Consider the following 11,679-nt stretch of genomic DNA (forward strand, 5'->3'; position numbering starts at 1 on the left):
GAACTGAGTTAATTTTGCTTCTGCCTACACTAATCTGATGTGCCCATAGTGCAGTACTCAATAGCTTTGACTTTATATAAAGGCCACTTTGAAGTGGTTACAATCTGGCTGACGTATGTGTTTAATACCAGAATGCCAGCTATAAGCTTGATATACAATCCAATCACCCCATTGACGGTTGGCGTGACAGGCGGTTGGACCAAAGGACTCGGTCTGCTAAACGATTTTAAACCGTTAACTGCACTTTGGACACCTGCGAAGCACTCACGTGGGGTTGTTTATTCTATTCTCTTGACGTGGCAGTGAATACATTTCCAGAGTTTAGTTGAAAAGCAAACAGTTAAGTACAAAAAGAAGGTTAATGCCACCAGTTAATGATAAATGATAGCCTGTGTATGAACCGTGTGATGCAGGACACCCACTGTATTAAACACACAAAATATTGTGATCATTTAAACTTAACCCCTCTTTTTAAACTTTGTGTGTGGGGTTGTGTGTGTGGGGGGGGGTGTGGGGCTGTGTGAGGGTGGGGGGTTGTGTGTGGGCGGGTTGTGTGTGTGTGTGGGGTGTGTGTGTGGGTGTGTGTGTGTGTGGGTGTGTGTGTGTGGGGGGGGTTGTGTGGGGGTGTTGGGTGTGTGTGTGGGTGTGTGTGTGTGTGGGTGTGTGTGTGGGGGGGTTGTGTGTGGGGTTGTGTGTGTGGGTTGTGTGTGTGGGGGGGATTATATTCTTGTTTCATGCACAAACCTAACCTTCCTTACACTCAGTTTTGCCAGTCACTGGCTTTGTTAGACCAGATTAACAATTGCTTTATTAACCTTCCTGCTTTCTCAAATTTGCTTGGAAATGCACCATTTGCCCACTACTTTTTCAAGTAGTGGGCATGTGGGGTTCGGGCTCACGTGATGCACTCACTCGCGTTATCGTGTCCCTGAAATTCTTTTCACAAAAAGGTGTGTCACCAACATGAAAAGTTTGGAAAGCTGTGACCTAAACCCTAGTGTAACTCGGGAGAGGGCCTTAAACAGCGGGTGAAGCCCGAAGCTGATGGGTTATAAGGCTATTAGAATATTCCACCCACCAAGAGTAGAATGTTGTACATTAAAAAGGGAGAAACATGAAGAAAAAATTTGAATGTTGGAGCTCCAGGCTTGGACCAGCCATTATAAGCCTGGAGGCACGCCATTGTCTTCAAGGGAGCTCTGAACATTCCAATGTTCTAATAGAATCTATACTTTCTTTAAAATTCTCCAGAAAATCATTATTACTGCGTGAAAGTCCACAGCACTGCTTGACATTGATTAAGGCAGGTGAGAGTAAATATTATGTGTTTGATGTGACTTCAGGACTACTAAAAACACAACCCATATGTGGTATTTTTAGGCTATCTCAGCATCCTTGAACACTTGTCACCACCAATTGTCTCACCCACATGAAACTCTGTGTTGTAATGTACCTTTTACTTAATGCACTCTCCCTATAGAAGTTCTCTCCTTGCTGCTCAGCCTATGATGAGGTCAGATGGGATGTTGATTGTGTTTGGATTGGAAGAGTGAATCAGTTGGTGTGGATGGGCTGAGCAGTGGAGAGCCTGCTCCTGGTGGGGCACTTTAAGGGATCTTACTTGTAATATCTTATACCTGTAACCAAGAAGGGGTCCTGTGAATAAAGCTGAGAACGTATCTACATCACCTGGTCTACGCAGCATTCATCTTTGTAACACTGGCGACGATTTAAAGAACCTGCTACTGAAATGACTTTTGGAATTAGAAAATTAAAGGAACTTTAAGTAAGTGATTTTCTACTTGTGGATTTGAAGAAACTAGGCACCCTAATGCCCCACCAGTGACCCTGTCATCGATCGCCCACAACGCAAGGTGTCAGTTCCTTCCCAGTATTAGACTATTTAACTTGCTGTAATCTGTATTGGGTGAGCTTTACTGCTGTTTACTGCCTACAGTCTGAGGAGAAATTTTAAGCGAGCTCTCTTCATTTAATGTAAAGGATAGACAACTGGACAGCTAGAATTCCTGCTTGGGGAGACGTCTTGGAGGAGAATGCTTTTCTCCTGTGCCACGAGCATGCAGTTTGGGCCGAGATAAATCTTATTTCAAGCTTCGCTTTAAACAAAGAATCGAGGTTGCAGCATTTAGTGAGTAATTGGATTTACTTACAAACATTGTTTGCCTGCCTGCCTGTATTTTTGGACTGTTACCGGCATTTCATTTGGATTTGGAGTGATTCTCACAGTATTGTGCTTGGAACTGCGACTGGATTACAATTTTCAGAGTCCTTTGTTAAAATATACAGAAAGGAAGAAAGTTGTGTGTGTTTAAAATTACCTTGACAGTTGGACTTGCGCTGGCTCACGCTGTCATTCTTTGAATTTGAAGCGACTGGACTCGCGCTGTTTCGCGCGCGGCATTCTTCTCCCAACAACGTCACCGCTCTATTCACGGAAGATTTTCTCGTATTCCTTACGTATTTTGTCATCACGCCATGCAAGTGTACGTGACGGCCATTTTCTTACTATGAGCATAACATTTCATTTTGGAAACAGCGATGACCAGGGACGTTATTTCATCTGAATGAATTGACGATCGTTTTCACCATAGTGAAACTACCGTTTTGGGGTTTATGTTTTACTGAGTAACATTTGATGTTTAGAAACGACTCAACAGTGCCATCCAGTGGTTTTGTGGTACATTGGCACTTAAGCAAGGAAGGGAAGTTGACATGGAGAATCGGAGATCTGAAGTTCTTGGAGTTTTGCAAGTATTTTTAGCCTTTTAATGCAATCTTCTCAAGCTAATACTGCATCGGAGTTTATTTTCCCATGCTACGCGCGACAGTTACATGCAGCTCATGAAAAAGGGTTTCTCTTCGTGTCAAAGTGTCGGGTGAGAGATCGCTCACCAAGTTTATGACATTATTCTTTAATTGATTTATACTGTGGGTTGCATAATGGTTTTTTTTAATGCCTAATATGCTTAACATGTAATCTTCTAGCAGCTTACTGTGTTTCTTGAAATGTAGTTCTGTTAGAGACTTCCTTTCATTTTTCATTTTATTAATGCAATACTGTTTGTGGGGGTGGTTGCAGGGTGGTGAATTTTACTGATATTCTACTATGATATTTGGGTTTTAAATGTATATGCCTTGATTGGGGCGTTTCGTTTTTTAGGTCGAGGGACCTATAAGCTGCGAAGCAGCTTCCGGTCCGGAGATTTAATGTTACTTAGTAGGGCTTCAGAACCCGCCTCCCTGCCCTGTCTCTCCACCATTGGCTGGCTTCCTAAATGGAGGCCAGCCATTAGAGGAGAGAGCCGTCCCTCCAAAGAAGCTCCGTCTTTTTCGGATTTGGGGGCGTACATTTTGCTGTTCTTTCGCCAGTGACGTCACCCGTTACTCAGAACAACAAAACACACGCCCCCGAATGCGAAAATTACCATGCTTTCTCCGAGGCATTTCTGCTTTGCCTCGGAGAAAGACGGTGGTGGTTTCCAGAGCTGCTCTGCTTGTCCCCCCTCCCTCCGCAGCTCTCCTTCGTCCCGCTCCCACCCCCCTCCCTCCGCCCGCAGCTCTCCTTCATCCCGCTCCCACCCCCCTCCCTCCGCCCGCAGCTCTCCTTCGTCCCGCTCCCCCCCCACCCCCCGCAGCTAAATCTACATCTTCAGGGATTTGGAGACTGTTAAAACTACAACACAAATGGCAAGGCAACACCTTGTGAGCAACTCCTTGACAGTAGAAGCAGAAATCTGCTGGGCGCATTGAAATATGGAGCATAAAAGAAGAGAGGGGGAGTGAGAAATAAAGTAGCTACAAATAGAAAAGATGTCACTTTGAAACCGCTTCCATCCAGCCCATTTGCTTCAGCACCCCAGCCGCCCGTCACCTCTGCCACTGCCTACGTGCCATGCAGCTCTCATTACCGTTGTCAGATGTCAAAACAGCGCGATTAAAAATCAATGCCATGAGTCGAAACTAATACAAGGATCACGTAATGGCTGGAAGAGAAAGGGGAAACCGCAGGGACGGACCGGCCTTTCAGAAGCTTCCCGCAAACGCTAGCTGGGACGCTGCTTTCGCCTTTTCACAGAATGCCATTTTGTTTTTTTCCTCAATAGGTATACAGTTAGAATCCCATCTGCATTCCGATCTGGCAAGGCGCGAGGACGGGCAGGCAATTAGCAGCCCGACTAGAATTCTTGCCCAAGGCCTCAAACGCCCTGGAAGGGGCCACCCAGTTGCAGCCCCTGCTATTAACCAGCACAAACGAGGGCCTAACCCCACAAGAAAGAAACAGAGAACAGGACGCAGCCACAGTGCACCCCACTAAGGGGGGGTTGAAATCAGGTCATTTTCCACAACATTTAATCAACAGGAATTATTACACGGGTGCGAATTGATATTTGAGGAACATTTGCACGGAATGACCAGTGAAAAAGACATTTTGCACCAATACGTCAGTCCCAATGTCTGTGCAAACATTTCAGTACAACATTCCACAAAAGAAAACAATCTAATGTGGAAATGTTGATGCAGTATTAGCAATTCAGCCAATGGTCGGTCCAGTATGCCCATATCACTGCTTACAGCTTACCAGGGCACGAGTCCTAAACAAGCATTGGCATATCCAATAGGTCTCGCCTTATGGATTCAAAAGATCTACTAGTTTTGCAATTGTTTTTTGCCGATATCGATCAGCATCAGCAGGAAAAAGCAAAAGTATGATGATGGGCATGCACGCACATGTAATCATAAGCTGGGGAGGTGGAAGAAAGAGCAACCTGGAACGAGCAAATGCATTAGCAATTTGTTATTTAACCCAATAGATAAGAAAATGTTTACATCTTTCAAATTCTATGCAAACCTTGTATATACCACATGTGGTTCTCTTAACACCTTGTCTGAAAAGCTTCCCCCCCCCCGGCTCCTAGAATGCTAAGCCCTTTTTTCACTATTTGGTGTAGTTTACACATAGGTCTCTCTGCTAGTGCAATAGGTAACACATATCCAAAATATTACGCTAATGCCAACAGAAATTACAATGCCATTTATTTAGGGTAAAAAAAAAAAACAATACCAATAGCTCTACCTATAATATTGCCGAGACCATTGCATTGTAAATGCTTGTCTGTAATTCTTAGCATGAGGCCTCATGGTGTTGTGTATCTCATTTTTAAAAATGTTTTCTTTTATTATGAGGATGGTTTTTGAGAATATCTTTGGAGTATGTATTTGCAAATTGTTTTATTTTATTATGAGGCAGGTTTTTGAGAATATCTTTGGAGTATGTATTTGCAAATTGTTTTATTTTATTATGAGGCTGGTTTTTGAGAGTATCTTTGGAAAATGTATTGGACTGTGCATTATAGATACGCACGTAGAGTATTTTTCGGACTGTGTGTTACGGGTGCACACGTGGGAAGTTTACCTCTTGTGTAGCTTCTCCTATTTGGGTTTGCTGTTACCCTGTATGTGGTTAATGCCTCTAGTAGGTGTTTGGACTGTGCAATTTGGTTGTGCACGTTGAGTTTGGTGATTCTCATAATATATTTGCTTTGGGTTTAAGCAGACCATAATATGTTTGCTTTGGGTTAAAGGATACCCATATTGGTTTTTAGAGTATTTTTGGGGTTTTATTACCCTGTCTTGTTTTGGGCTGTGTCTTATTCCATTTCTTTTGGGGTAGACCTGTTCTGTCATTGGTTTGTGCAGCTGAGGGTTGTAGATCCCTGTTCTGCCATAGTTTTGTGCCTTAGTTTATGGTGCATTGGCTACTCATTATCGTACCCGCAGTTTGGGGCGTGTGTTATGTGGATAGTTTCCACAGGTTTTGAAGGATGTTTTTATTTAACTTGCATTCTTGTTGTTTGTGATCATTATGAAGGGGAGATGGTTGTAGTATCTTAGTTGTCTCATTCATTCTCCTCTGCCCTCATTTGTATGTTTGGCAACTTTCATGCATTTGTTGTTATGATCATTATAGCAAGGGGGTGATGTATAATGTTGTTATTATTGCATCCTCTTTTGCTGGAACGTGTGTTTTATCAACTTCACACATGTTGATTGTTTTCCATCATTATAAAGGGGGAGATGTGTTGTAATGTACCTTTTACTTAATGCACTCTCCCTATAGAAGTTCTCTCCTTGCTGCTCAGCCTATGATGAGTTCAGATAGGATGTTGATTGTGTTTGGATTGGAAGAGTGAATCAGTTGGTGTGGATGGGCTGAGCAGTGGAGAGCCTGCTCCTGGTGGGGCACTTTAAGGGATCTTACTTGTAATATCTTATACCTGTAACCAAGAAGGGATCCTGTGAATAAAGCTGAGAACTTATCTACATCACCTGGTCTACGCAGCATTCATCTTTGTAACACTCTGCCTGGCAATTCGCAAGCCTGCCATTCTAGACGTTCAATTCTGCACAGTCCTCCAGTCTCACTTATCAAATGTCAACGACATTCTCCCGCAACTAATGGAAGTTGACATAGTCACCTGATATAAGAAAAGTATTGATTCACTGAGAGCACATCTTCACAAGCCAAACCAGACCCCAGCCTGCCATGGACTCCTCAGAACCAAAGCAAAAGCACTGCAATGCCATGTCAATAGGAGATCTGGTACTATACAAATGCCAGTAACAAAAAAGATCTGTGGTGTTTACACAGTGTCTTAGCTCTCTTTGTGCTATGGCCTCTAACATAGCATGCTAGAAAGATAACATGTAGCATGATTTTCAAGGTATTAAAAAAGCCTTTTTGCTCATGCCGGATCACTGTAGTCGGTCACGTGGTAAATATTCAGCAAATCTTTCTTTTGGAGGACTGAAATCTTTCTACCGCACATTAAGCACATTAGGGTAACAGTGGAAGAGTTTGTAAGAAAATTAGAGAGGGTTATTCTAGGTCCGGTGTAAATTGCCAGGGTAAAAAAAAAAGGTTTAGATTGGTAAAAAAAAGGTTTAGATTGTGTGACTGTAGTGTAAAGTTGCTCAAGGTTATTATAAGGTCTAGCTGTGAGTGGAAAAAACTCCTACATGAAAAAGACTAAGGGACCAGGAAACCCCCAATAAGGAATCAAATGATTATTGGTAACTTTCAATTTTAATCCTAAAAAAAAGTACATTTTTTTTTTTAGAATTTATCCCTGCATGAATGGAATCTTCGAGTCAAAATAATGAACATTACAATTTGAATTTCTAAGGTTCATTCATGCAATCAGGGTTCCTTTCTTATAGTAAAAAACTCTGGGAGTAATCAACTGTAATATTGCATCATGAAAGAATTTTTGGGTGTATTTACACATTATGTTTCTGTTATGTATGTAAATTTAAAAACTCCCCTGAAGAAGGGTATTTATTTTCCAAAATGCCGCTAACAATGGAGTGGGAACTCTGAAATTGGCCCGAAGTACATTTTAATGAAAAAATAAAGAAATCCTAAGGGAGCCGAAGTCCGTCTTTCATCAGAACAGAGTGCTGAAATCATTTATGTTGATGTCTATTACCGTGGTGGCCACACACAAAAAGTACACAAGAGACTATGAAACAATTGTGGTATCGCCATTCAAGATTTTTTACCTGCACATAAACAATTGCCCCAGTAGTGCAGGCACCCTTACAACATGGTGCAAGGGTGTCTGCACTGGCGCTAGGCAGCTTTATTAGCCCCAGCGCTAGAGAAAACACAGGAGGGTGCCGTATTTTTGTAAATATGCACATCCCTGTGTTTTAAAAATGTCTGAGTGCAGAGTTACCAATTTTGGCGTAACACCGCTCTCCGACATTTTGTTGGAAATATCCCCCAGTGTTACAGATTGTCCAACTCTATGATACTCATTTCAGCCTTTGTCCTACGGAGCGCACTCTCATATCTGCAACGGTATCTCAGGTCACAGAACTTCATAGAGTCCTACTTGAATTGCATTGGTGCAGGTGGGTCACAAAAACCTGCCTAATAGATGTTTTTCTTATTTTCGGCACTTGCTCCGTGAGCCCTACAAGAATGCCAAGTAGTGGTGACAGCAACTTCCCCTGGCTTGTACTCTGTATCCCTGGCACAGTCAGTGGGGTCACTAGGGTGGGTCTAGATGGAGCCAGTACCCCAGTTACATTCCTTCTGCCCCACTCTCTTGCACTGCAAAAATCCACAGCAGTCAATAATACAAATCAGATCAAGCTTGGGCATCCTGGAGAGAAGATAGTAAACAAAAAAGTGATGAACGGAATGCCTGAATAAATCTCAGCCATTGATAATCACTCAGGCTGTGTTCCATTCCAACATTATTTTGCACACCATGCCACCTTAGTTTGGTCGCAGTTATATGCAAATCATTCTTGATCCTGCTGCAGTGGGAACAGTCCAGCCCAAGCTACCAGGCCAGGTCCTCCCTGAAACAGAACGAAAGAAACACCAAGACTCGGATTGCCCGTAGTAGGGCTCCTTAGCTGGGTATAACTTGGATTCAGATGCACAGTGTGCATGGCCCACACTTCTGGGCATACCCGTCCCACTTAGGGTGACAGATCGTAGTATTAAAAAAAGTGCTGAATGGAATGCTTGAATTAATCTCATCCACTGGTAATCACTCAGGCCCCATCCCAATCCATCGTAATTTTGTACACCACGTACCACGCCCCCTCAGTGTGGTCCCAGCCATATGCAAATCAGTTTTCATCTTCCTCCTATAGGAACATCCCAGCTTGAACTGCCAAGTCAGATCGCCCATGAAACAGAAGACAAGCAACCCAGGACTGGTTTCGACCCTCATTAGGGCTCATCAACCAGGTATAGCTTAGTTCCAGTGGCACAGTATGCACAGTAGCAATGTCTAGGCATACCTGTCCTACTCAGGGTAACACACTACAAAAAAATGATGATTAGAATGCTTGATTTAATCTCAGCCTCTGGTAATCACTCTGGGTCGCATCCCAATCCATCCTTATTTTGCACCCCGTGCCACCTCAGTCTCAGCCCAATCAGGACGAAACCGGGCTTAGGGTGCTTGTGTTGCAGCATCCTGACCTGGCAATTCAGGATGGACTATTCCTATTGGAGCAGGGTCAAGGCTGATTTGCATGTGGCTGGGTCCAAACTGGGGTGACATGCTGGGCAAAAGAACTATGGGCTGGGATGCAGCCTCAAACTGTTGCCAGTAGTTAGACATGTTGCAAGCATTCCTACCATTACCTTTTCTGTGCTTGACGTTCTGGAAAGAATATCAGTCATTACATCAGGGCAATCACATTGTAATTACCTTAACATTGTCTTATGTTACACCTGGAGTATTTTACTCGGAGATAAGGTGATAAGTGTGTCAGTCTGTCCAACTTTCATCGTAGAGGATTCCTAATGGTGTCATGGAATGTGAGGGGACCTTTGAGGACAGTGAGAGTTGGGGCAGAGGGGAAGTTTCTGAAGGTCCGCTGCTGGGACTGATTGCTGTTCCTTACTCATACTTATAACTTTATTTGAATAAATGACTTACCTGGGGGATTTTTGCAGTGTACGCCTTTTCTAAACTAAATAGTACTTCTAACCATTAACGTGTATGTGTACTAATATATATGAGTATATTTGTAATATACAATGTATACATATATTTGAATATATATTTATACATGTGTATTTTTGTAATTTTCAAAATTAAATAAAATGTTTATATTATAATATGATAAAACAATACTAAATGCAATAATTAATAATACACATATTGTACGATGGTATTTACTTTTTAGGTACTATGTAATAATTACACTAATATTATTGTCAATTTAAAAAATAAATGAATATAAATTTAAATTAAATTCAATTACATTTTTTACAAAACATAATGTACATTTAACTACCCATCACTTATCCCCCAAAATAAAACCAACTACCCTTAAACACAGACTTTGGAGGTGCAGGAGCAGGGCGGTGCCGTGCCACCCCACCCCCACACCACCAAAGTCGTAATCAGCCCCTTAATCTTTTTCTCCCAGGAAAATGGACTGCAGTGAAGAACTTGTCCAAATATAGGACCACAAGCAGAGGTGTGGCGTTATGGCCAGAGTTGCCGACTTCGCAACTGGGGGATCAGATTAAACTCCCAGCGTTGGCTCAATGATCTGTGATTCTGGGCAAATCACTTAATGTCCCCATGCCTGAAAAATGAATATGACCTTATGGCGTGTGGGTTTCTTACCTGGGCCCCCATCGTTATGGCTCTGTCCTGGCTGCCCCCTGCTGAAGACAGATGTATGGAGGAAACTGAAGAATGAAAAGCTGTGCTCTTGAGCCACAAAAGCGAGAACTGTGACGTGTGGCAGCCGGCACAGCGAAAGCAAATGAGGAAGTTGGCAGCGTAGCCGCAGCTGGCGGGTCCATTTCCTCACTTCGTGATGGTTAGCCACACGCATTTTAGTCACGAAAGTGCAAAGTGTTACTGGCTGAAAAGCCCTGACTGGCTGAAGACGTCACACATAACATGAGCCAGACGTCAGCTAGATATGGTAATGTGGCGAGTTAGAAGAAGACGGTGAACACCACCTTTTGCCCTCTAAAGTGCATGCCCCGTTTGAGCTCCTTTGCTTATATTTTTACTTCGCATAAGGGGCTTATTGTAAGACTATTCTTTAAAAAAAATCCTTTTCTTGCTCTTACTTGAAATGTTTGGCTTGCTTGCTCTGTTTTTCATTGCATACATTTATTGTGAAACAATGGAAATCACTTTTGAATATCAGTTGTGTCTCTGTTGTTAATGAGGTGGTGCGCCCTACTGTTCCACCAGAACTCGTTAGCTCGCGTGCAGTATTTAGCACTTTACTTAATTAATGTGAGAAAATATGTTTATTATTTAGGGTATCCTTTAAAATCATTTTTCGTGATGGGACCACGGCATGAAAAAGTTTGTGGACCATTATGAACATTAAGAGCGACAAACAAAGAAGCAGTACATAGCCATGAGAGTAGCAGTAATGAAACTGCAAGCATTATGTAAGGTCATTATGCAAGGTTATGTAATGGTGTGTTATCATTTGTTTGTAGATATTTGTGCGGTTTTATAGAGAATGAACCAGACCCCATGGGGAAGTCACAGAGCTTTGCTTTAATTAGTCAATGCCCAAGGGATAGTGGTGAGCCACTTTTTAACACACAAAGTACCCGATTCATAAAAATCCCTTTTGGATAGCTTGAAAAGCTAACGTTTCAGCGGATTCCTTAGTTATTAGGAATTACCAAACAATTCCAGGAGTGCTCCTGGAAAGTTGCCAGTGTTGCAGATTCCCAGAGTAATCACATGCCTTTCTGTTGGCACGCACGGAAATCTACTGGAATACCTTTGTGCATGCTATTTGATGTTAAAGTTCATTTGAACGTTGTCAACATTTTTTTGTTTCCCTGTGAGGAAAACAGAGAAATCCCTGACCAAGCCTAGTTCTATACATCTCCTTCAATTTGAGGCTATTCCTTCTTATTTCCTAGCCTGAAAAGAGATTCACTCTTGTCCTTTTAGAGTATTTTACTGAGTGTTCTACACGTTGTAATCTTTTTTTTTTCTTGTTGGAGGAAAAAAGCAACACAACAATAAATGTGCATTTTCACATTTCTTTTGTATGATGTAGCTGCCTCCGCAGAATCACGAGAAATCTACATCTTGTGTAGTTTTTTATCCATATTAAATCAGACATTTAGTC

At 42.3% G+C, this 11,679-nt stretch overlaps 1 protein-coding gene across 2 annotated transcripts in view; it reads right to left on the reverse strand.

Annotated features, from left to right (window-relative positions):
* P2RY11 (purinergic receptor P2Y11) overlaps positions 1 to 10,307 on the reverse strand; it is a 152,533-nt gene extending 142,226 nt beyond the window's left edge. Inside the window, exon 1 of one of the 2 annotated variants that reach the window (XM_078639918.1) lies at positions 10,188 to 10,307. In XM_078639918.1, the coding sequence (XP_078496044.1) occupies positions 10,188 to 10,199 (12 nt within the window). In that variant the 5' untranslated portion in view covers positions 10,200 to 10,307. Of the gene's footprint in view, positions 1 to 2,339; positions 2,435 to 10,187 lie in introns of those variants that run through there. The other variant, XM_078639929.1, reaches the window with a different exon arrangement.
* Between the last annotated feature and the right edge of the window lie 1,372 nt (positions 10,308 to 11,679).

This window comes from Lissotriton helveticus, chromosome 1_1 (assembly GCF_964261635.1).
Source record: "Lissotriton helveticus chromosome 1_1, aLisHel1.1, whole genome shotgun sequence".
In the NCBI taxonomy this organism is placed as follows: domain Eukaryota; kingdom Metazoa; phylum Chordata; class Amphibia; order Caudata; family Salamandridae; genus Lissotriton; species Lissotriton helveticus.